The following is a 26,205-nucleotide window of genomic DNA, read 5'->3' on the forward strand; positions in this document are numbered from 1 at the left end:
ATTGCTCAAGAAAACTGAATTCTAAGTGGAAGCTGCAAGATGGGCTCCATAAAGCTCAAGAACTGGTGCATTCACCTGAATGAAAGGCTCCAACTGCCTCTGAACACAGAAAGTATGAAATGCATATCATCTTTTACTCAGCTACTTAAGTGGGAAAATATACATTTTACACATAGTTTTTCAGTCTGTTAACTCATGGAAACCACTCAAATGAAATGTAATTAGACATAATTTTCACTATAATTTAGTCCCAATGTAAGGTCTAAAGGATTTCTCCTCATTGGATGCAAATCCCTAATAGATGGGAGTACAGGGGGAAACAGGGTCCCTCTGGATTGTAGGGGCAGCTCTTTCATTTGACATGAAACTGAGTACATACCTAGCATTGTTAAGCGCCCAATTCTGTCCATCAGCAGAGCAGACACAATGTTCCCTGGCAATACTGCCAATGTCCCCAGAAAGTTGACAAAATAAATCCAGTAGGCACTATAGTCATCATCAAAGGTAATCTGACATCCCGTCTTGTTGTGAAAAAACGAGCAGTTTTTAAATTCACTGTCAATGAATTTATATGGCTCAAAATCTGTAGAAACAACAACAAAGACAATTCATGAAGCTCTTACCAGGCATGCAGCAGTATAAGAAAGCCTATGGAGAATTCGGAGAGGAATCCAGTATTGTAAATTCCTTGAGGGCTTTCAGGCTTATGCTAACTTGACTTTTTGGGTCTTCTGGCCAAAGCATAGGATCTAGTCTGGGTCTTCACATCATAAAGTAGGTGAATGATGAGATACCTTTGCTGAATAAAGGAATAAATTAAATTAAGGGGTCCAGTTATCTTCTGATTTCCTATGGTCGGCCATTGCTAATTATATTACTTGCTTACTCCTTTACAATATTACTTTGTCCTAATTATCATGTTACATAAAGACTATCATTATAGTACTAATAGTGTCCATACTACAATTATAAAAACAATTTGTTTCAAAATGTGCATGGGCTGGGTGTGGTGCCTCATGCCTGTAATCCCAGTGCTTTGGGAGGATGAGGCAGGAGGATTGCTTGAGCCAGGAGTTCAAGACTAGCTTGGACAACATAGTGAGACACCATCTCTACAATAATAATAATAATAATAATAATAATTTTTTATTTGGGGCCGCAGTGAGCTGTGATTGAGCCACTGCACTCCAGCCTGGATGACAGAGCAAGACCCTGTCTCTAAGGAAAAAAAAGTGCAAGAGTCAGCCTTATCATTGCCATTTTATGAGACTAGAGGGCACAGAGAAGGAAGAAGTCTTTCCTGAGGCTGAATTTATAATTTAAAGTCTATGTGCATGAATCTACTGAGGAACAAGAGTCAGCCTCATCTGAAGGTCACCAGCATTCATTGCTAATCTTTTCTTGAATTTGAAACCATCCAAGAAGAGCAGATGGTGGTGGTTTCTGCTAAAAGGCTGTGAGAATTGCAACTATCTTCCTTGCTGATCAAGATCTGACAAAATGTTCGTCTTCTGAGGTTTAATCGATTAGAAGACAGGTAGATAGCATTGCTCAAAAAACAAAAAACAGAAAGACACCTGACCCCATTCTTCTTTGGAGCTAGGCAGAACCCTTGTCTGAGCACTAAGAAGGCAGGTCTGGCAACAGGGCAAATGCTGATGCTCCTGCCAATGCCAGGCTGTTATGCTGGATTCATTTCACAGGACACACAGACCAATGTTTGGGAGTGGGAAAGTGGAAGGCACAGGCTTTGAAATCAAATAAATCTGGGTTCAAACATCTGTTATTACTAGTTCTATAATTGTGGACAAATTACTTAATTTTCCTAAGCCTCAGCTACTCTGAAAACTAAATGAGATAATGAATGTCTAATGACCTAGAGTAGAAAACGGTATATAGGTGTTCAATCAATGCTTGTTTGCCTTCCTTTTTTTCCCCCCTGGGGAGTTTAAAATACCCCATTATATGGATTTGGCCAAAATATATATGTATCTGAGCATAGCCACATGTTGTCTATCTCTGTTGGCTATAGAGTTGAGGCATTTAAACAAACACCAGATTTTGAACCCAGGATTATCAAAACAAATAAACTACAGGTTATGTCTTTGCTTTAAAAATTTATTCATCGGAGGATTTTTTTGTTGTTGTTGTTGCCAACTTTTGAACTTTGGCAAGCTCCATTTGCACTAAATCTGACAAAGACAAACAATACAAGCCAACCTTTGATCCAACCTGATTTAGAGAACTTGTTCCATTTATTCTTTAATATCCACTTCCCGCATAAGCCTCTGCCCACATTATCACATGGTTATCGCAGTGGGCCCTTTGAAGAGGCCTCAGGTAGAGGCAGTACTAAGTAGCACACCTACCTGTGTTGTCAAAAACAGTATCAATAAATGTGCAGTTCTTGAAGTAGGTGTTCACTGAAGTTACATCCTCAAAGGTGCAGGACTTAAAAACGGAGTCTTTGAAAGTTACAGATTTGAACTTGACCCCTATGAATCTGCCCAACACACAGAAAAATTCATATCAATCAATGACTGTGTCCATCAAAGTTCAAAGCTAAGTCAAATAGTTTTAGAGATGGAATGCCCCACTATGGACTGTCTTAATTATAAAGAACACAGAGTTCTGGATTTTCTTAGCTCTCTGCTTTTTCCCCTTTTTCTCATCCAGGCTGACCTTTGGCTATCTTGTTGCTTACCAATATTATTTTTCACCAGGAAAAGAGATGACACTCCTAACTTCCCTTAGCTTTTTGCAATGTTGGTAAAAAGTTTTGTGGGGTATGCAACTGAAGATAGTTTGGGGATTACCTGGGGCTATTCTTTAGGTTTTAATCCTATCGTCTCTTCATGTATATCTTTATTTGAATATTCTCTATTTGGGGTTAATGGCTCTAACTTAAGGATGTCCTCCTACCCGATCTTTTAATAACTTTATTTTTCCCTAGCTGAAAATCCAAGTCTTCTTCATTCTAGTGTAGGGACCTGTAATTATCCTGAAGAGAGAGCATGAGAATTCTGTTTCATTTATGTGAGGAATAACTGACTTGGGGTTGAAGAAACTCATAGGTGACGCTCATTTCCAGGATAATTTTTCTTCTCACAGCCAACAGATAGTCCTTGAACCAAAAGGAATTATGAGAACTCTGCTTATTTTTGGAAACATGAAGAATGATGAAACCTGTTCAGGTATATTTTTGGGTATTATAAGGGGGAATTCTACGTGGTAAAAATGGTAACAGTCATAATGATCATAACATCTTAGAAGAGACCATGATCCAGGCCTTATCAGCATTGATAAGGACTCCCAGCAGACACAGATAAATATTCATTAATGTGTCTTGGTACTTTATTAAGAGACTATGAATGTACACTTAGCCAGTCACTGAGAGGAAAATGCTTGTTCTCCTGGGGAAGGAGTTGTTATGTCAATACCACTCTTATTAGGGGCAGAAAGGGACTGATCCTTCTAGGTAAGTAGGTTGATTTAAAAGCAGTTTACTAACTATTGAGTACTTTCAAATTTATTCTGTCCCTAATACCCAATTACGTGTGTTGGTTCAAAATGCACATGGCCTCACAGACCAGTCAGCTTAAAAAAAAAAAAAAATCATTCCCATGGTACATTACCTGGAAATAATAATAATGATCTCGTTTCAATCCCCACTCCAGGGATCCAGAGTAAAAACATCTAAATGCACCAAAAGAGACTAAATAATGGCACATCTTTAAAAAGTTATCAATTTTTTCTGTCATGGAACTGAATTTGGAAAAGGGAATGAATCAGTTTTATTTTTTGAATGGATAACTCAGAGAGTACACATGGTGCACAATTCGAAAGGTTGAAAACGGAAAAAGTCTTTTCCCATCCATCCCCAGGCCACAAGTTCCTCTGCCCAGAATAACCATTGTTGTCAGTTTCTTGTGTGCCCCTCCAGGAGCATTCTGTGTCTAAAGTACACCTGCTTTATCTCCTTCTAGTCTACCTTGGAGGTTATTCCGTATCAGTACCTAAAGAGTTGCCATTTTATGATGCTGAATAAAAAAGCTATTTTTTAAAAAATGATTTCGTTAATGGTATTTCAAATTTTCCTGAAGGACAAAAAAATTGTTTCTATCATCTTTTAAAATAAATGTGTAACATATATGTTTTACAAAAACTGTAATACTATTAAAATTAGTAATCATTATATTGCTAATGTAAAAAAGTTCTAAGCAGTGACTGAGTATCCAGTTTAGAACTTTAACATATATTACTAAAAATATGACTGTCAGAGACACAAACATACATTAGAAATTTCTAATGGAGTAACAATACTTTTGAAAGTCAATTTTCACCCTGGCATCACAGAGGACTTGACACTAAGCTTTCTGTGAAATGTTAAGTGCAGATTCAAGTCAGTATTTTATGCGGGAGAGTGAAGGTGATCCCACTTGGCTTGGATGATGATTAGTTCCTTCATTGAATTGCTAATTTGAACAATTACCTCCTAGTTAGTAACCCTCTTTTCCATTACATAGATCATAAGCATCCCACTGAATTCTTTTTCATCTTTCTGAACTGGTTTTTGCCCTGGGGAACTTTGATTATTTTAGAGTTTTATTTTATCACTTTTGAAATTGGGACAACTTCCTAAGAATGATGTAAACTATCATGAACTTAGACTGGCAATTATTTGTTCAGGCAACAAAAATACTTGGATATAAACAAGTACTTGGTCTACTCTTTTCCATCTCTGAAAGAATGACCCAGGACCACCTCCCTGAGTCAGTTCTCTCTTGTCATCAAGAAGTATTTCAGATCCCATAAAGGAGACCCTTCCGTCTTTCAAAGCCCTTTACTTTGGGGAATGATTCCTGTTCTCTAATTGAAACTCTTCCTGATGCAATTTAACCTCAATTCTGGATTCAGCGTATTGGGAAGGATGAATTCTGAAAAGTGGCTCTGTTTCTCGGGAATAGAAGACTCATATAATCACATTTCAGTCTTCTGTGAATTAAATAATCCTATAGCCTGTCTTATTTTCCCATACTCTTCACTCTTCTCTTCCTTCCATTATTTTTGTTGCTCTCCAACATTGCTCTAAATTTTTCCTTCCACACCAGTCAAGTCCACTACCTAATAAATATGAAGCAACTTAGCTGCAAAAATAGTTTTAAGTGAAGTAATGGATACATTTGTACCTTTTATTTAAAGCCTATTCAGAAGTATTGAAATTCACCATGAAAATGACTAAATGTACAAACTAAAACAAACAAACAAAAAACTATGCCTGTTTCAGTGCAGGGAAAGCTAAGAAGAAATAAGTTTTTGTGAATAGGTAGCAAATTAAATTATTTCAAGTTTCTAGACCTGCCATTGTCGTATTCCATTCCAGTATGAATCTGATTTTCCATTGTAAAGTTAATACTGAAATTTGCATATTTATCTCTCTCCACATTTCTGGTTAGCAATGCATATTCATCGGACTGCAGATGTTTAATGACATCAGGGAACCAAACAGATAATCCATAGTACCTGCAAAGACAAAGAAATGTGAGTTTGTAAAGGCGCTAGCATGCCAGAGGCAATGAGCAACTCCCTGATGTTTTCAGAGTGGTAATAGTTCCCGGAGAATGGCTGGCTCCCTATAACATTATGAGTAATTCATCATACAGCAATCCATGTGTCCCTCTCCCCCAGCGTTAATCTGCAAAAATCAAGCTTGAGAGATGGCCTATGGTTAGCTGGAGAACCCCAGGTATGTAATTCCTAAACCCTTCCTTTGGGAAGAGACATGCAGAAAGCATCCGATCCTATGCCCATACATGGTGCCTGGTCTGAATGTGTCCTTCCAAAACTTATGTGTTGGAACTTAAACCCCAATATAATAGTATTAGAGGTGGGGGCTTTAGGAGATGATTAAGTTATGAGGGCAGAGACCTCATGAATGAGATTAATGTCCTTATAAAAAGAGGTGCGAGGGTGCTGCCTCTCTCACTTTTTCCCTTCCATCCCTTCTACCACTGAGGACACAGTATTTGTCCCCTCTGGAGAACTCAGCGACAAGCTGCCATCTTGGAAGCAGAGACTGTGCCATTACTGCACACTGAATCTGCCAGCAGCTTGATCTTGGACTTCCAGTCTTCAGGACTGTGAAAAATAAAATTCCTATTATTTACAAATTACCCGTTGTGGTATTTTGTTATAGCAGCAGAAATGGAGTAAGACACCTGACATCCTGGCCCCAATATCTTTCTCATCATTCCAGTCTGTTCTGAGAAACTCTCTCTCCTAGTCTGGTGGTACAAACTCCTGGGATCCAAGCACGGTGAGAGCCCCTAAAGAATGACCTCTTTTGCTAATGGGGAATCTTTCTTGGTTCCTACACTGCTGTGATACTGCTATCCTAGGGGTAGAGTGCCAGTTCCCAAGGTAGTTAGAGGCTGGGAAGAGGACATTCGTGTTATTCTCAGAGATTCCAAGTTATTTCCCCTTTCTGCCTCTTGACCTCTAATGTGTTATTCTAACAGCTGTGTCATGCTGCTGTGCTGTTCAGTACAGAAGCCACTAACCACGTGTGCCTACCAGGCAGTTAAGATGTGGCTGGTTCAAACTGAGATATACTATAAATATAAAATACCACAGGATTTTGAAGACTTATGGAAAAAAAGAAGGTAAAAATTGTTGCTAATAATTTTTATACTGATCATATGTTGAAATGACAGTGGCTCACGCCTATAATCCCAACACTTTGGGAGGCCGAGGCAGGCGGATCACAAGGTCAGGAGATCGAGACCAGCCTGATCAACGTGGTGAAACCCTACCTCTACTAAAAATACAAAAATTAGCCGGGCGTGGTGGTGCACGCCTGTAGTCCCAGCTACTCAGGAAACTGAGGCAGAAGAATAGCTTGAACCAGGGAGTCGGAGGTTGCAGTGAGCCGATATCGTGCCAATGAACTCCACCCTGGCAACAGAGCGAGACTCCATCAAAAAAAAAAAAAAAAAAAAAAGAGAGAGAATGAATGAAACAAAATGTAGTATTAAAATTAATTTTATCTATCTCCTTTTACTTTGTGTGTGTGTGTATGGCTACCAGAAAATCTGAAACGACATCTGTGGTTCACATGTTATCTCTATTAGACTGTGCTGCTCTAAAGTAGTACCTCCCAAGGTAAGGTCCCTGGACCAGCAGGATCATCATCCCCCACAAACCCAGGTTTCAGTGAGACCTGATGAATTAAAAACTTTGGCAGGGGAGTCCTCCAGGGATTCTTCTGATGCACGTTCAAATTTGAGGACCACTGCTCTAGTTTATTCCCAGTGACACTTAGCTACACAGGGAAAGAAGAGGGTATGGGCATAGCCTTTGCAGGAGGACAGGCTGGGTTTGAATCCTGGTCTTGTCGCTTACTAGCTGCCTAAACTTGGGCCAGTTATCTAAGCCTCAGTTGCCCATCTCTACTATTGGAATGATGGGAGTATCCACCTTCCTGGGTGGTTGCTCAGTTTCAATGGGATGTCAAGTACCTAGCACATAGAAAGTGCTCAGGAGACAGTATGAGTCGTTTTTATCATAATTGTCATTAGGATTCCAGAAACATCTGTGCCTCAGGATTCCCACCCCTTTTCTTCATAGTAATGACTGTGGGGGTGTGAGGGTAGTTATTGAAGAAGAAATGACTTAGGGGTACAACATTTATGGCATTGTTCTCTAGTCACATACATTCGGCACAAACCTTGAAATGGCAACAACGAGGAGGGCACATTACCCTGGAATGTCCATCCATCATCAATGATGTGGAGGGCTTTTGGCTAATTTGTCATTTATTTAGCAAACATTTACCGAACACGCACTAAATACTAGGCACTATTGAGGTTCCAGGGATATAGCAGTAAAACAAATCATAAAGCTTAAAATATGATCAATAATGAATTAGGAAACAAAATAAACAAGCCAGATAATGATGATTACTCTTTACACCTTGACTGCAGGACTTCCTTCTTGCTTATCTTTGTCTTCTTTGTCTTTAACCCCTTGCTTAGGTACAGAGTAAGCACTTAATATAGGTTAATATTCAGCCTTCCCTTCCTTCAGAGATTAATGGATTTTCTAGAGCTTGGGTGGGAATTACTTTACATATTCGAAGTCAACCCTCTTAATTTAGAAATGAGGAACTGAGAAATGTCTCCAAGTCACAAGCCAACCAAGTCACCCAGCAGAATGGGCTGCTAGGTCTCCTGACTCCCAGCTTCCTTCTTTCTCCATATTCCACCTCCTCAGGCACTAAGAAAGAGTGGTCACCTTTGATCACTTGCCTGGTTTGATTTAGGGATGTTAAGAGATGAAACTTGCAACATAAATGTTACGTTCTATAAGGTACTGAGTTCCTGCTGACCTGAAAGTGTAGAGTATTATCTAATTTTTCTTTTCTAAACAGCAAATTAGGCAACAATAGAGTTGTACACACACATTCTAAAGTGACTATGTCAGCGATTAACAAATAAAATCTTGTTATTTTCTCCCTATTTCCTCTTTTCCTAGAACACATATATGGCAGTTTAATTCATTTGGCAACAACTATTTATTGAGCTGCTATTACGTGCCAGGAATATACATCAGTGAACAAGACATAAACAAAATTACTATTATTTTTTTAGAAATGGGGTCTTGATATGTTGCCCAGGCTGGAGGGCAGTGGCTAGTAACAAGTGTGATTATAACACACTTAAGCTTCCAACTCCTGGGCTCAAGCAATCCTTCACCTCAGCTTCCAGAATAGCTTGGAATGTAGGTGGATGGCACCACACTCAGCTTTGAACAAGGCAGTTAAAAACCCCTGTCCTCATGGAGCTTCCAGAGAGGGAAGCCAGAGCTTTACTCTTTATACAGAATAAAGGACTGTTTTGCATATTAGAAGGTAGAAAGTGCTGTGGGGTAAGGTAGAGCTGAGAAGGGGATAGGGAGTGTGGAGGGGCTGCAATTTTTTAAAAAGAGAGGATGACATCACTGAGAAGGTGACATCTGAGGAAAGAGTTGAAGAGGGTAAAGAAATGAACTGGGCAGATGTCTGGAGGGGAAAGCAACTCAGGCAGAGGAACACCGCAAAGGCCCGAGATGGGAACTGTTCTAGAATGTTCAAAGAAGAGCAGAGAGTCTGGTATGGCTGGGGCTGGGCAAAGGAGGACAGGACAGAGAAGTCATGGGGCAAATCATCCAGGGCCTTACTGGATTTTGCAGATACCATTGGTTTTGCTACCTTAGCTTTAGGACAAAACAAATAAAATCACTGGTTTATAAAAACCATAACTCTCAGCAAACCTAAGCTGAAAAAAATTTCTTCCTTAGCAGGTTAACAGCATCAAGCAGTATCAGAAAAGAAAGCAGCATGGCTGGGAGTTACAATGTGGACATTGAATGATTTTGCTTGCCAAGAATTTAAATATCACTTACCCAAAGGACAGGGTGAACCAAACAATTGTAAGCTTTATTGTATTATCCCTGACTGGGTAGTTGAAACATCTCATAAAAGTCAACCAAATCTGTGAAATATTAGAGAGTTAGTTTTCTCATGCAGTTACTTAGTCAACCCCACTCCCCGACCCCTTCCACCAAATTATAAAAAATGCTGAGTTGTCATTGGGTTGGATTCATTTCACCTTAAAATGTAAAAGTTAAAGGTAATTGGAATTTTCATTCTTCAGCTTCCTGGCTGCCAATGGACAAAGTAACTCAAGATTTGAAGGCACCCTGCCACTGCCAAGACTCCTGGCCTAACACTTTCCCTTCCCACAGATGGAATGTATTGGCTAAATGCTGGTCGAGTTGGATCCAATTACCTGGCTCTAGTCCAGGAGTCAGGTGTCCTGGGCAGCAGGAAAGAACCTCACTCATAGGGCAGGCCCAGTAAACCCCTCTTCTGACTAACCTCAAATGCAATAAATTAACATGCAGGTCATCATGGGACTTGTTACTTACTCCGTACAGCTCGGTGCGGATCCGAACAAAACACCTCCTATACCATGTTCCTGTGTCACTCTCAATTTCAATCAGCTCATCTATTTGTTTAGGAGTTTTTATTTTGTTTACCTGTAGAGAGAAACAGACCAAAGCGCTAAGTTACCTTCTCTGAAGTTGCTGAGTGTAGGGTTATAATTTGTTTTTACAGGAGCAAAAACTGACTCCTGCAAGAAGTAGGCGGTATTTGGTAATCGCTTCATACATATATGAGACCATTGGCATAAGTATATGGATCCAAACAGCACCTGGAAGAACTGAAGAAGGAATGAGTGAGAGGGAAAACCACAAAGAAATGGGGGAAGGGCAAGTAGTAATAGAATAATGTGAAACCAAAATGCCCTCCCTGAACCATTACTACAGAGACACACATTAGCAGACAAAACATCCAGGTAAGTTAGATTCTGGATTAAGAATTATTTAGCTTGGGCTAAAGTGAGTGTACACATTTTTTTCTTTAAAACCTACTTATTTGGTGAATTTGACTCCTAACTATAGTTCTGAAAGCATTCCCATCATTATTCTCAGAGCACCACTTCCGGTCCTTTTCTTCCTTCTCCCACAGCCTAACCCACAGTGGCTAGTCAGCAAATACCCACAGGTAGCCATGATTCAAGATTAAGTGAAGGATTTTTGATTGCAAGCATCAACATGAATTTCTCAGCCATGTAAGGGAAATAAATGATAGAGGTTCAGCATGAAAAGCAGCATCTATGACTCAGTTAGCCTCTTTTAGCTAAGGAAGAGAACCACAAGACAGGAGAAGCACAGAGAATGAATCCTGAAAATAGAAAAAAAGGAAGAATGGGTCCTTTGTGGCCCTGGCCCGCCTTCTCCTGCTAATCAAGATTTACCTGTTTTTGATAAATCTGAGAGGACATGGAAATGTGTACACATTACCCCTGCCAGAGGTTTGAACAGGTTTTTCCGGACATCCTGCCAACATTTAAAGGGGTAACTCTATTGGCAGAGTACAGGTACCTAGGCCAGTTTTGGATAGAGGTGGCTTGGGGACCCTCAGCACCTTTCAAATTATACCAAGTAGGCAGTAGCTTCTTTCTGGCCAGGTAAACAAAGATGTCTGTACTTAGCAAAAATAATCTCTGAGTTAAATATGGAATTCCAAATCAAATGCAATCGGCTCAAAATAATCCATGTAGGAATTATGTTTTTTAAAACTCTAGATTAAAAAAGTTTTTTTTTTTCTTTTCTTTTTACATCATGGGATAGTCTTAATCCAACATACTACTTTTGGGAGGCTTCCGCTTTTTCACTCATCGATATTTGTTTGTTCATTTATTCATTGGCACCCATGCGGGATGCAAACATAGGCAGCCATGTGGCTCCAAACAATTACCATACAAAACGAAAAAAAGTACTCTAATGGGGATCTATAAAAGATGGGAAGGAAATACTGTTCAGAACAACCTACTTAACCTGGAAGTGAGAGAGAGGCTTCAGGAACTGCAGGCTTATAGAGAAATATGCTATGTGCCATGGATGTAACCTGCTTGGAGGACATTCCAAGTGGGAGAAATACCATGTGCAAACAAATGTCCAGAGTTAGGAGGGAAAATAGTGCACCGGGAAACTGCAAAGAGTTTGCGATTCCTGAAGGATAGTAGAAGGTCAGAGGGCAGTGAATAAGGAGGACTGCACCAAATCAGCAGCAGTGGAGTGATATTTAGGAGGTGGAATAATAGAACATAATGGTTTCTTAGATGTACCAAAGATAAAAGAAAGAATATAGTTTTTGGGTTTAGGTGGTGCTGGTGGTACCTACTGATGAAATTTAGGGCAATGATGAGGCTTGGAGACTCCTTAGGTGATAAATTCAGATTTAAAGATGCCATTTTTCCCCACCCCTCACTGCCCAAAGATGTCATTTTTGAAGGGCCTATGTGATCTAGAAGGATGCCCACAAAGTCCTTCAACCTGCATGTGTGGCGCTCAGGAGATTTGTGCATTAGGATACATGCAGGAAATAGCTGAGATCAGCTAAGGAGAGTGAATAGGGTTAAAATGGAAGTTAGCTGAAAATGAAGTCTTGGAAAACAATATTGAAGGTAAGGGCACACTAAGAAGAGCTTCAGAGGACACCTTAAGAGGGCCAGGCATGGTGACTCACATCTGCAATTCCAGCCCTTTGGGAGGCTGAGGCAGAAGGATCACTTGAACCTAGCAGTTTGAGACCAGCCTGGACAACATAAGGAGACCCGTTGTTAATTATCTACAAATAATTCAAAAATCAGCCAGATATGGTGGCACATGCCTGTGTTCCCAGTTAGTAGGAAGGCTGAGACAGGAGGATCACCTGAGCCAGGGAGGTTGAAGCTGCAGTGAGCTGTGATCACACCACTGCACTCCAGCCTGGGCAACAGAACGAGACACTGTCTCAAAAAATAAGGAAAAAAAAAAAAAAAAAAAAAGAAAAGGAGACCTTAGGAAAATGCATACAACTTTGCTGTACCGTGGATTTAAAAAATGAAAAGATAAATTTGTTATGGCAGAATCATGTAACAACTTTTTGAAAGTCACATATAAATGACTTTGAAATTATCAATCACTTTTGGAGTATATCCATCTTATTCTCTTCTAACCTTCATGTAACAACATTAACACATCGCCATTAGTGGACTTGGTAACTCAACCCTTTTGGAAGAAAAGGCAGGTAACTAGGGCAATGAGGCCCTATAGAGACACCTTCTCAGAAGGTCTGGTAAATAAAGGGTTTTTCTTCATCTGGCTGAGAAGAGTTAAGTGATGTTGTATATCCAGATAATGTCTCAAGATTCTTCCAGCCTTATGATCCTTTAAATTAAAATTTTTCCCCTCTATTGTACATCTACTCAAAAGAAGAGAGTCCTCAAAAGCTTCCAGGCCTTAACTGAGGATATCCATTACTTATCTTCATTTCTCCATTATACTGCAGAGAAAATTTTGCTAATTAAGAATCTGTGATAATTTGGATAGAGGCCAAATTGCAGTTTATCTTTACAGTATGAAAAATTCATTTCCTAAATAAAATGAAATTAATAAATGAGATAGCAGGGGACTATTTAATCAGAAGTGATTTCATGTGTTTTAAGAACTGTAATTGATGTTAGGTATAAGCCACTGAAGATCTTATTTAGGTTCCCACTTATGTCTTACCGTATGTCCCTCCAACCTATTGCAGACAAAACATTTTTAGTCTATTTTTTTTTTTTTTTTTTTTTTTTGAGATGGAGTCGTGCTCTGTTGCCAGGCTAGAGTGCAGAGGCACGATCTTGGCTCACTGCAATCTCCGCCTCCTGGGCTCAAGCCATTCTCCTGCCTCAGCTTCCCGAGTAGCTGGGATTACAGGCAGGTGCCATCACACCCAGCTGATTTTTGTGTTTTTAGCAGAGATGGGGTTTCACCATGTTGGCCAGGATGGTCTCGATCTCCTGACCTTGTAATCCGCCCACCTCGGCCTCCCAAAGTGCTGGCATTATGGGTGTGAGTCACCACGCCTGGCCATTTTTAGTCTAATTATATGACTGCGTATATCGAAAGATTTTAAACAATTGTTCCTTCCGAAACATTTCATGCAACCAATTTAAATTAATTTATACTGGCTTTCCCCATGGAGAATCAGCTTTGTAACTAGAGATGGAAGAATGTTCCATGCAGAGGGAACAGCAGCACTGTGGCAGTGCTGTATAGTAAGTCAAATGTTGAGTGTGAGGAGCTGAGGGATGAATGTAGCTGCAGAGAGAGGGGAACTATAAAGCAGGCAGGAAGGAGACTGGCAGGGCCTTAGTGTCCGGAGGGAGGGTTTCTGTCTTTATCCTGAGAGCAATGGGAAGCTGCTAGAATGTGAAACTGGGGTATGTGTTATGTATGTGTGTGCCCATGTGCCTGCATGTATAATAAAATGAAATATATATTTTTGGAACTATATCTATGATTCTTTTATACCTTTCATGTCAAGCTATATCAAGTTGAAGCCACATTCTTGGATTACCTTTTTCTGGTTTCCTATATAGCTACTTTCCTTTACCAAATTCTGATTAATTATTAACCTAAGAAACGGCCATGTGTGAAATGTCTGCCTTTATGTAAAAGTGTTACTGAAAATAATGTCCATTATATTGTTCAATATCCCTTATAATAAGGCCTATGAATAAACTTTTCACAAATTAGAACAAGATAAAATTGGCCTTTCCTGAAAAGTGAATACACTACCTGAAAAGCATTTCCTGAAAAGTGAATACATTGCTTTATATCAATAATGATATAATTCATTAAATTTATCCTTTGCTTTGGTTGTCAGGTGATATGGTTTGGCCATGTCCCCACCCAGATCTCATCTTGAATTGTAGTTCCCATAATCCCCATGTGTTGTGGGAGGGACCCAGTGGGAGGTAATTGAATCATGGGGACAGTTACCCCTATGCTGCTGTTCTCATGATAGTCAGTGAGTTCTGATGGTTTTACAAGGGGATTTTCTCCCTTTTGCTCAGCATTTCTCCTTGTTGCCGCCATGTGAAGAAGGACGTGTTTGCTTCCCCTTCTGCCATGATCAGAAGTTTCCTGAGGCCTCTCCAGCCATGCTGAACTGTGAGTCAATTAAACCTTTTTCCTTTATAAATTGCCCAGTCTTGGGTATGTCTTTATTAACAGCGTGAAAATGGACTAATACATCAGGAAACCCAGAGATTAGTTTTATGTTGTTACATTGCTTTGATCCTTAGTATAATTGTTTTCTCACTTATTAGATACTGTTTTTTTTTTGTTTTCAATAAATAATTTTACCATTTACTATGTATTCCAAGGTCTGTTAAAGGCCTCATGGTGGTCCTAATAGAGGCATACCTCTCTAAGATGTCTCTCTGACATCTTAGAGAAAATGTTATGGGGCTGCTATGAGTATACACCTTTGTGGGGGCTGAGTGTCACTTGAAAAGGTGTGACCTGGCCGAGTGGAGGAAATGACCCTGCACAGCCTGGCTCTCTTCTGGTAGCAGGTCAAGGAGAATCAGCTGGCAGTCCCTACACCAAGAATCTCTTGTCCTTGGGTACTGAACCTGGGAGTCAGAGAGTAAGTAAGTCTGTGATGAAAATGCAGTCTTTCCACCTTAACCCCATCTCTTGGGTTGGTGTTATCATTTAACCAACCACAGAGCCCTCGAGTCCTAGATAGGCATAAGTGAGGTTGGCAACCTATGGGCCAAAAACAGCCCTCTGCCTGTCTCTGTAAATAAAGTTTTATTGACACACAGTCATCCCATTTATTTTAACATTGCCCATGGCTGCTTTTGCACTACAATGGCAGAGCTGAGTAGCTGTGTCAAAGACCGTATGACTTGCAAAGTCTAAAATATTTACAATTTTTCCCTTGACAGAAAACATGTCCCAATCCCTGGTGTTGAGGATTCTCTGGGGAGAAGACTCACCGTGAAGACCTTCTCAGGCTGACCCCGGGCTCTCATGTTGGTGTCATGAATTAACTTCAGAATCATCCAAGCTTCATCATGTTTTCCAACCTAAGAAATGAGAGTGGACAATGAAGCGCTAGGAGTGACACACTTACCCTCCCTGATTTTCCAATAGCCGTCTTGCATTGTCAGATCAAATGAGGTGTAATTGTGCAAATGTATCTCAGTACATCCCATTGGAACATACAGACTATTTGGATATCACTGAATACATGAGCAGTTCAAATAATATGGTTATAACTAGAAATAGTATCTCCAGATGGTAAAATTTCGCTATAAAACAATAAATCATGTTTTCTTCATTGAGCCAAGTTATTTGTTTAAGGAGAAACATGAGTGCTTTCTAGCCATGAGGCAGCTTTTTTACATGTTGGTTGTTGAAAGCAGGTCTCCATGAAACCAAACCCTCCATCATTCTATAATAGGAAGGGAAAATGTACCTCTCAAATAGGCAAATGTGCTTTCCTAGAATTAACAAGGAACTTTTTCCAATAGAGGTGGGCTACCTGAGTATCTGCAATAATAAGTGTTACCTCCAACAAGAATCGTGGGCTTTCAGGCATGAATGTGAGGGCCACCACGGAGGAGACACAGGGGAGTGCACAGACGATGACAAACACACGCCAACTGTGAAACTGGTAGGCCGATCCCATGCTGAAGCTCCACCCTGGAAAAGGAGGACAGGGAGAGTGAGGGAGAGCTCCTCCCAGACAGCCTCCTGGGAACATCACCCGGGATGCCCGAGCCATGGACTTATTAGTCAAGTCTTACTATCCACAGAGCAGTGAGCTGATCCGGGCATCATCCATGGTGGCCAGCTCAGCTTTAAGACTCATAATGGCAGAGCTGAGAAGAAAGGTGCTTGGAACCAAAGGGGTCAAGGCCTAAGTATGGGGGTGCAGGTATGCATGTACCAAACCCCAAAGGCCAACATAAATTTGGGATGCTTTTTCCAATAGACCACTGTGCTAGTTATCTTTTGTTTGCTCCTCCAGGTCACTCTCCACTCTTTCCCACTCTGCTCTGTGCTAGGGAATGGCCCTCTATGGACTGCATCAACCGGCTCCCTTGCCCACTGGCTTGTAGCTAAGTTTGAATAAAGGAAGGAAGGCAAGAGAACAGAGTGAAGGAGGGTTGGGATATTATTTCCCTTGCTTCCCTTCTCCCTTCCCCCTGACTGGCTGGAGGTCTGGCAGTGGGTGCTCTCATTTCCTGGGCCTTCTTTCACAGCAGCCACAGCTCTTGTCAGGGTCTGGCCACCCCTCCCTCCTGTTGCTCTTTGAGGCATAGGTGGATCCAGGGTGCTTTATTGTTCCTTATTGCTTTCTCTGAATGGTTCCCACATCTTCATAAAGAGTCCCTTCACTAAACACCTTTCCACGGCCCCTTTTGAGGGTGTCACTAGCTTCCTGCTGGCACCCTGACCAGTACAATTATTAGGAATTGGCGGTTGCTGCATGTCTCCTCATCCACCTCATGAAATAGATCCAGAGAATTTTACATTTCTAAATAGAACACTTTAACTTCTAAATATCATAAAAATATAAATTTTTATATAATAGAAAAATAAGCATAATGGGATATAAACAGAAATCCTTTCAAGAACTAAAAGAAAGCTAATATTTGAATAAACATAAAATGGTTGAAAGCAAACCATTTTATATCCATTCAAATGAATATAAAATTCATTCAAATGGCTGGTTCTAAATGAGAAATAATGAGGCATATCAAATCTAATTGAAAACATAGAGGAGATTTATAAAGGCATAGATGAATTATGTGAGGTGAAATTTTAATTTATAGCAATGCTTGGTATTTATATGCCTTTTTGTGAACAAAAATCAGATAATATACATCCTATCTCCAGGAGAGCTGTATAATTACTCATTGTTTACCTGGGAGCCAAGTGAGATTCTGAAGGTGATGTAACTTCCTCAAGGCCACAGAGCTGAAGTTACACCTTAGTCTTTCCTGCCAGGACTTGAGACAGAATCTTACAGCCACACACAGCCTCATGTGTGTGCATGCTTACTCATTCTTAAATGCTGAATTTGTTGACAAATGATGTAAACATCAATGACATGCTATATTAATCTTAGATTAGTAGACTCTGGGAATTTAATATATGAAGATAGTGTATATTACCATATTAATTATATCATAAACTGTAGGGTGTATGATTGCCATGATGTTTTATGTAGCAGAAGTTCAAAACTCTCACATATCCAAAACGCAGAAAAAAAACCCTATGATGGATCAGAGAAAACAACTTGTTGACTTCACATTTGATCTCAGAGCTTCATATAAAGAACTTCTTTTTAAAAGCTCTAAATCCTATTACTTTAAGGCACTGAAAGAAAAATAAAAGCTTTAGGTGGCTGAGTTAAGCAAATGCAATGTTTTAAATTTCAGGCGACAGCACATTTCATAAAGTATAGGGAGAAACAACGAAGGCAAGAGAAGGGAAGGTCTCTGGGACCATTGTTCTTTTGCTTTTGTTTTTGTTTTTGTTTTGAGATGGAGTCTCGCTCTGTTGCCAGGCTGGAGTGCAGTGGTACAATCTCAGCTCACTGCAACCTCCACCTCCTGGGTTCAAGCAATTCTCCTGCCTCAGCAGGAGTCCCGAGTAGCTAGGACTACAGGTGCATGCCATCATGCCCAGCTAATTTTTGTATTTTTAGTAGAGATGGGGTTTCACCATGTTGGCCAGGATGGTCTCGATCTCCTGATCTCGTGATCTGCCCACCTCAGCCTTCCAAAGTGCTAGGATTACAGGTCTGAGTCACCGCGCCCAGACTTGTTTTTGTTTTGTTTTGTTTTGTTTTGTTTTGTTGAGATGGAGTCTCACTCTGTCGCTCAGGCTAGAGTGCAGTGGCACGATCTCGGCTCACTGTAATCTTTGCCTCCTGGGTTCACGTGATTCTCATGCCTTAGCCTCCTGAGTAGCTGGGATTACAGGTGCCTGCCACCATGCCTGGCTAGTTTTTTTGAATTTTTAGTACAGACAGGGTTTCATCATGTTGGCCAGACTGGTCTCGAACTCCTGACCTCAAGTGATCCTCCTACCTCGGCCTCCCAAAGTGCTGGGATTACAAGTGTGAGCCACTGTGCCTAGCCTCTGGCACCACTGTTCTAATCAATTGTGGATGAAAAGTTAAATATTAAATTTGAACTCAGATGAACATGGACACAAACAATGGTCACCAAGTCCCAGAACAGGTTGTGTGAGCCACTTGAGGCATTCATCCAGCACTGTTTCAGAGAAATCTCTATTTCAATCGACTCCTACACATTAGTTATTGAAAAACAATAGACAATCACAAAAACAGGTTGACTTTTTTGTGTTCCTTGAGCCTAGTCGAGAAGGGCCCTCATGACTGGGCCTCATGCCAAACAATTTGTTACAAAAAGAGCTGGGGTCCCAGACTGTGCCAAAGCTTCATGAGACCTCTCCTTGTCTGTACATGGATGAGTGGCTGACTTTGGAGTCCAGGCTGTTACTTCCCAGCCTGGGGGTGAATCCTCCATAGTCTGGTGAATGTAAATCTCTTTTCCCTTCTCTCCTTCCCATTGCAATTTGCTTATTATGTCAATCTGCTTATTATATCAATTTGCTTATTATATCATTTGCTTATTATATCAATTTGCTTACTATATCTGCATTGCCATTTACGTGGGATAAAGCTTGTTTACCCTTAAAGGTATTGCGTGTGTGCCTTTTCTTCTCCCCTCACGTGTTTCTCACACAGAACCTCAATTAGTTCAGAAGGTAAGTTTTCAAAGGCAAATAGGATGAAGTGATTTAACCAAAGAGAAAGTCACTACAATGGATACAGCAGGAAACTTCTTATGGTAGAATATTCCCTCACCCCTAAAGATGTCCTCATCCTAATCTGTGAATATGTTACCTTACATGCCAAGGGGCTTTGTAAGTGTTATTAAGTTAAGGATCTTGAGACAAAGAGATTATTTTATATTATATGGTTGGGCTCAATGTAAATACAAATGTCCCTAGAAGGAAAAGAGGGAGGCAGGGACAATGAGAAAGGGAGATGGGTTGAGGGAAGCAGAGATTAGTTTGGAGAGAGATTTGAAGATGTTGTGCTGCTGGCTTTGAAGATAGAGGAGTGGGTCACAAACTAGGGAATGCAGGTGGCTGGTAGAAGCTGGAAAAGACAAGAACACATAATCTCTCCTAGAGCCTCCAGAAGGAGACTCTAGAAGCCATGCGAATCCATTTAAACTTTTGATCTCTAGAACTGTCAGATAATAAATTTGTGTTGTTTAAAGCCAACATGCTTATAGCGATTTGTTACAGCAGCAACAGAAACCAATACACTTCTTACAGTTAAAGCTCTACTGCTAACTTGGCTGATAGAAGTTAAGTTGGAGAACCGTAGCATTCTCCATAAAACTTCAGGCTCCCTGCCTTTTTTTTTTTTTACTTTGCATAACAAGTTGATTTTTTAAAAAAGCATATAGACAATAAACAAAGTAAATTTTAAATCAGATCTTAACTTCCGTCCTAGAATCATTCCATTAAGTTCTAGTCTATGAAAACTTTTAGTTCAATAACCGTCATCTTCATCAGAGTCTATTACTTTTCTTCTGTTGAATTTCACTGTTGTTGTCTTTTCTGTTTGTCGGCTTACTTTTTTTAAGGATTTCTATTAAACCTAGTTGTGATACCTTCTCACTTAGTTGTCCATATCTTGCCATCTGTATAAGGTAATTCTCTACTGCTTTAGTTTTTTTAGTCTTTACACGTGCTAAGTTACTTAACCTGGCCAGGGGCCGACTGATTTAGAACTTGGGCTAAGATACTGTTTCTCATTTCTGCCTCCCTGTGCTTTGCTTCCTGTTGGGCCGCATCACCAGGATCCTGTCACCCTGGCAGGCTCAGACCCTGTCGCGCTCTCAGCACCGGGAACACAGCGGACCCTCACTTGTCGGCTGAACTTGGGTCAGAACAACTGAATTCCAGAAAAACTGAATTCGGCCCGGCTGCAACTGCTGGCTCCAAAAGCTGAGATTGTGCTTAGACCTAGGCCTGGCAGGATGAGCCTGCTCTTGGCCAGGGGACCCCACACCCCCACACCCGGGCAGGTCCCGCACCTGGAGGCCCCTGACGCCTGCCTCCCAGGCACCCCACGGGGAAAGCAGCCAGGCCACCTCGGAGCCGGCCACGAGGCCGCCGGGGCAGGCTCCCTGCTTTTGCTTGGACTTCTCCAGAAGCCTCTCCAAGGACGCCGGGCTCCATCTTGACAGCTGGTCTCGGGAATTTTGTTGAATTTTGTTCTTCACTCTTACTGCTCTGGAACATCATATCAGCTGACGGAGAGACTGATTGCAACATGATTCCAGTCGGGCGGTTTTCAGCCTCCCAAGGAATTGGACCACAATCAAAACCCAGAAGAGAGCTAACTGATGCAGAGTCCAGCTCTGCTCAGCTTAGAATCGTTTCTTCAGGTGTAGATTCTTCCACTGAACAGCTGAAGTTTAGCCTACTTGTTGCTGTTGAGGTCCTTCTCTCCTTCATTGCTTAGTGTGTGTGTGCATATGCGTGTGTGACACACACATATGAACACACACATGCTGGTGGTGTCTCTCTCTCTCTCTAAAGGGTGTGTTGTCCACTCATTTCTCTCTCCATTTGTTTGTAATATGCTTTTTTCCCCCAGTATCCAAAACCATTTTATACCTTTTTCCATTTCTCTTCAAATCTCCAGCAACCAACTCCACTCCTGGCACTTGACCTTACTTCCTATTTCTTAGAGGAAATAAACACAGAGAGAACTACATACTCCTCATCTTCTCATCCCTGAATCTATTCATCCACCTGCCCCTGTTCCATCTCCCTGTCTTCTCTTTGATTACAACAGATGAGCCGTCCATGTGCCTAGCTAAGGCCACCCTGCTCACATGGGCGGTGGAGCTCATCCTTCTCTTTCCCTCAAGGACGGAACTCCTGTAAGTATCTGTCCCTCCTCTCCAACCCTCATCGTCATGTTCTCTCGCTTTACTTGATGGGTCATTCTATCAGCATATCTCTATCTGACGCCTGAGAAAGAGCCCTTCCTCCACTCCCACAGGCTTCTCCAGCTGCACTGCTATTCCTCAGTTCCCCTTTACGGTAAAACCTCAAAAGGATGGTCTATAGCCAGTCTCCACTTTCTCCCCCAGTATTCTCACCCCAAACAGGCTGTCCCCACATTCCACAGAAACTGCGCTAACCAAGGCCACCAGTCTTTGTCATATTTAATGGTTGCACTCTAATCAAACTCTCTAAATCATTCTGTGTAGCTGTCCATTCCACTGTTTTTTGTAAAACTGTTTTCCCTTGGCTTCCTCATCGCTATGTGCTAGTTTCGTTCCCACCTCACTGGCTTTCCTTCAGTTTCCTTAGCTGGCTCCTCTGACTGGCCCCCAAAGGTTGGCACAGTCCAAATCTTGGTCATTAGTCATCTCCTCTCTCCATAGGCCCTTTCTAGGGGCACTAATCTATCTCCACGACTGTAAGTGCCACCTGCATGCCACTGTCTCTGAAATACATTCTTTTCTGTTCCCAGAGCTCCAGAAATATACCTCCACCTGCCTACTTACATCTTCACGGAGATGCCTAATGGGTGTCTCAAAGTTACCGTGTCTAAAATGGAATTTTGGTTTCCTGCCACACTATCAAGGAAAACTCTTGTTCCTCTCTTAACCTTCCCTATTTCAGCACTGTCAGACCCCAGATACACTGTATGTCAAACACCGAGACCTCATCCTCATCTACTTTTTCCCTCACAATCCCCAATGTTCAATCCATCAGCAAGTTCCAGCTCTAAAATCTACCTCAAAGCCACTCACTTCTCCCTATCTCCACGGCACTGCACAGGTTCCGGCCGACGTGGACCTTCCCCTGACCTTTAGCAACAGCCTCCTGTTTGGTCTCCCTGTCACTCTTGGTCCTCCATAGTCCACTCTTCCTATAGCAGCCAGAGTTATCCTTTTAAAATGTCAATAAGGTCACTTCACTCTGTCACTTGAAAGCCTCCCACAGCTCCGAGTACATCTGGAATGAAACCCAAATGTCTCATCGTGGCACCTAAGGCCTATGTACACTGCTTCCTATTCATGTATCTGAGCTCATCTTCTGCTGGTCCTCTAACTGGTTTGAGCCAGTCCAACGGACCTGCTTCCAGTTCTCTGAACATAGAGCTTAATCCCATCCTAGGGGCTAAGCCGTTTTCCTGGAAGCCCAGCCACACATGAGAAAGGATAGAAAGGATGTTTGTTGTATTTTAGCCAGGCTTTCTGAGTTTTGAAGTGAGGGTTTTCAATGTTGTCCCCTGGGAGTCTTGGAATGTGATGTTTTCCTGGTCTGGACAGCTCTACTTGAGTATTTGCATGCATGGCTGCCGGCTTCATACCTTCCAGGATTCAGCTTAAGATTGTCTCCTCAGAGAGGCTCACACACAAAATCCCACTCACGTAGGCCTGTTTTATTGTCTTGACAGCTCTTATCACTATCTGAAGTTGTCATATTCATGTATTGTTTACATATTACCTGTCCCTCTCCCACCAAGAGAGCAGGAACCCTGCTTTTCCCACTCATCAAGACCTCCTAAGCAAGTGCTAGTCCATAGGAAGTGTTCTTTTAATGTTTGTTGAACACACACACACACACAATGTGTACATGAGCATGGGCAAAATCACTGCAGGTTACAGGACCACAGACCCAGATTTTCTTTTGATTATTTTCTTTCTGAATCTACATTAAACAGCAAAATAACCTTGATTCACTTTTTCAAATTAAGTTTGTATCTTCACAGAGTAAAACTTTATTTGTTTTTAGTTATACAGTTCTATGAGCTTGACAAATGCAGTCATGTAACCACCATCATTATCAGGGCACAGAACAGTTTCATCACCTCAAAACATTCCCTCCTGCTGCCCCTTGAGAGTCACCTCTTCCTCCAGCCCTAACCCCTGGCAATCACTGATCTCTTGTCTGTGCCTACAGTTTTGTCTTTTCTAGAATATCATATAAATGGAATCATATTGTACATAGCTTTTGGAATCTGTTTTCTTTTTTTTTTGAGACAGATCTCCTCGGTCACCCAGGCTGGAGTGCAGTGGTGTGATCTCAGCACTGCAGCCTTGGCTTCCCAAGTGATTCTCCTGCCTCAGCCTCCCAAATGGCTGGGACCATGGGCAAGCGCCCCATGCCCGGCTAACTTTTTGTGGAGACGGAGTTTCACCATATTATCCAGACTGGTCTTGAACTCCTGGGCTCAAGCCATCCTCCTGCCTCGGCCTCTCAAAATGCTGAGGTTACAGGTGTGAGCCATTGTGCCCAGCCTTGGTCTGGTTCTTATACTTTGTGTAATACAGTCGAGATTTATGCAAACTGTTGCACATACCTGTGGTTTGTTCTTTTTCATTGTGTTGTAGTATTCCGTTGTGTAAATATATCACTTTAGTTTATCCACTCACCAGTTGAAGGACACTTAGATTGTTTCCAGTTTTGGGTGATTATGAATAAAATTGCTATATACATTTCATACAGGTTTCTGTGTGCCCCAAATTTTCCTTGGGTAAATATGTAGGAGTGGAATGGTTGAGTCACATAATAAGCTCATGTTTAGCTTTACAGCAGACTGCCAAACCATTTTGCACACTGGTTGTGCCATTTTGAATTCCCACCAGTAGTGTATGCAAGTTCTAGCTGCTTCACATCTTTCCCTTCACTTGTTAGGTTTCTTTTCTTAAATTTTAGCCTTTCTTACAGGTATCTGGTGGTATCTCATCACAATTTTAATTTGTGTTTCCCTAATGCCTAGTGATATCTTCATTTACTTTTTGTTCGTTCATTCCTACTTTAGTGCCTATATGTGCCTGTCATAATGCTGTGATATGGAGACTGATTCCCTGATCTCAAGGAAGTTATAATCCATTGAAAAAGGCAGATATGTTAACAGACAAGGCCAGATGTGTTGGCTCACACCTGTAATCCCAGCCCTTTGGGAGGCCAAGGCAGCAGGACTGCTTGAGGACAGGATTTTGAGACCAGACTGGGTAACATAGGAAGACTTCATCTCTAAAAAAAAAGAAAAGAAAGAAAGAAAGGAAGAAAAAAGCTAGCTGTGGTGGTGCATACCTGTGGTCATAGCTACTAGGTGACAGAGTGAGATGCTGTCTCAAAAAAAAAAAAAAGGCCAGGTACTGTAGCTCATGCCTGTAATTCCAGCACTTTGGGAGGCTGAAGTGGGTGGATCACCTGAGGTCAGGAGTTCGAGACCAGCCTGCACAAAGTGGCAAAACCTCGTCTCTAAAAGAAATACAAAAGTTAGCCAGGTGCATGCCTGTAGTCCCAGCTGCTTGGGAGGCTGAGGTGGGAGGATCACTTGAGCCCTGAGAGGGAGTCCTGGAAAGGGTGTTGGGTGCTCCTCCTGCCTTGTGGCACGTCCCATGGCAGGGGGCAGGGTCAAAGGCTGATGGGTGATAACCTGTGGCTTGAATGAGAGATAGACACCATGAGGGCCTCAGGAAATGACCCTGCAAATGCTTTGTAAAACTATGATACCATTCTCTGGATTAAACATAGATACAAGAACGAAGGTGTAAAACACTGACCACCATCACTACTCAGCCATCAATTCTCAGGACCTGCTTTTGAGCTCCATTTTAAGTGGCTTAAATTTGAATTTGAGAGCTACATAAAGCCTACACTACAAAATCGAAAGTGGAGAGACAGCAACGTGGAATAAAGGACAGGAATGGGAAAACAAGCCACAATCAACTGGGAAAGTGGGTTGTTGCTTTTGGATACTTACCTGCAGTTAGTAAAATGGATTCTTTTAAATGAACCTTTTATATTGGCACCACACCTTTTTGTCTTAAAAATATGTCTTGTATGAGTGATGATTCTAATTATCCTTTGGACTTTGTTAAGATACTCAAATGTTAAGACATTCAAATGTCATACCGAGGAATTGATCTATGGATAATATAAGTTCCATGCAAGGAAGGATCTCAATTAGAGTATTACAGAAAGCAGTTCTAGCACAGCACTAATCAGTGTGGAGCTAATAAAAGTATTATATGTCATGCATAATAATCAAAGCTTTTTACCAGCCTTAAGCTGATGTGCTCTGTGACCGCAGAAAACAGCTGCCTCCCCAGTTGCCTGACTGTCTGAAACCTTTCAAGGTGCCAAGGCAGAGGTATGTGACACACATACAAGGATGCTGGCTTTCATGTTCTTGTCTGGGCTCTGTCCCTGATCCCCTGGGGACTTGACACCTACTTTGCTGATCTATATTTGTTTTGCTTTTGTTTGTGTTCGTTTTTTTTTTTTTGAGACAGACTTTTGCTCTGTTGCCCAGGCTGGAGTGCAGTGGCATGATCTTGGCTCACTGCAAGCTCCGCCTCCCGGGTTCACGCCATTCTCCTACCTCAGCCTCCCGAGTAGTTGGGACTACAGGCGCCCGCCACCATGGCCGGCTAATTTTTTGTATTTTTAGTAGAGATGGGGTTTCACCGTATTAGCCAGGATGGTCTCGATCTCTTGACCTCGTGATCTGCCTGCCTCGGCCTCCCAAAGTGCGGGGATTACAGGCGTGAGCCACTGCACCTGGTCTACTGATCTGTATTTGACTGTCGGTTATGTGATATTATTAATGAAATAGTTTTTGGTAGGAATGCAGATTTTAGGTACAAGACACAAACCCAAGGTTCTAAACGAAAACAT

The 26,205-nt window shown here is 41.5% G+C and overlaps 1 protein-coding gene across 1 annotated transcript in view; it reads right to left on the reverse strand.

Annotated features, from left to right (window-relative positions):
• The window catches only part of SV2C (synaptic vesicle glycoprotein 2C), a 247,578-nt gene that overhangs the window by 32,641 nt on the left and 188,732 nt on the right, over positions 1-26,205 (reverse strand). The window contains exons 5-11 of the mRNA XM_004058659.5: positions 16,001-16,134; positions 15,426-15,515; positions 9,967-10,077; positions 9,442-9,530; positions 5,359-5,523; positions 2,370-2,503; positions 380-583 (exon numbers count right to left, since the gene is read on the reverse strand). Of these exons, the coding sequence (XP_004058707.1) occupies positions 380-583; positions 2,370-2,503; positions 5,359-5,523; positions 9,442-9,530; positions 9,967-10,077; positions 15,426-15,515; positions 16,001-16,134 (927 nt within the window). The remainder of the gene's footprint in view (positions 1-379; positions 584-2,369; positions 2,504-5,358; positions 5,524-9,441; positions 9,531-9,966; positions 10,078-15,425; positions 15,516-16,000; positions 16,135-26,205) is intronic.

This window comes from Gorilla gorilla, chromosome 19 (assembly GCF_029281585.2).
Source record: "Gorilla gorilla gorilla isolate KB3781 chromosome 19, NHGRI_mGorGor1-v2.1_pri, whole genome shotgun sequence".
Classification (NCBI taxonomy): Eukaryota; Metazoa; Chordata; class Mammalia; order Primates; family Hominidae; genus Gorilla; species Gorilla gorilla.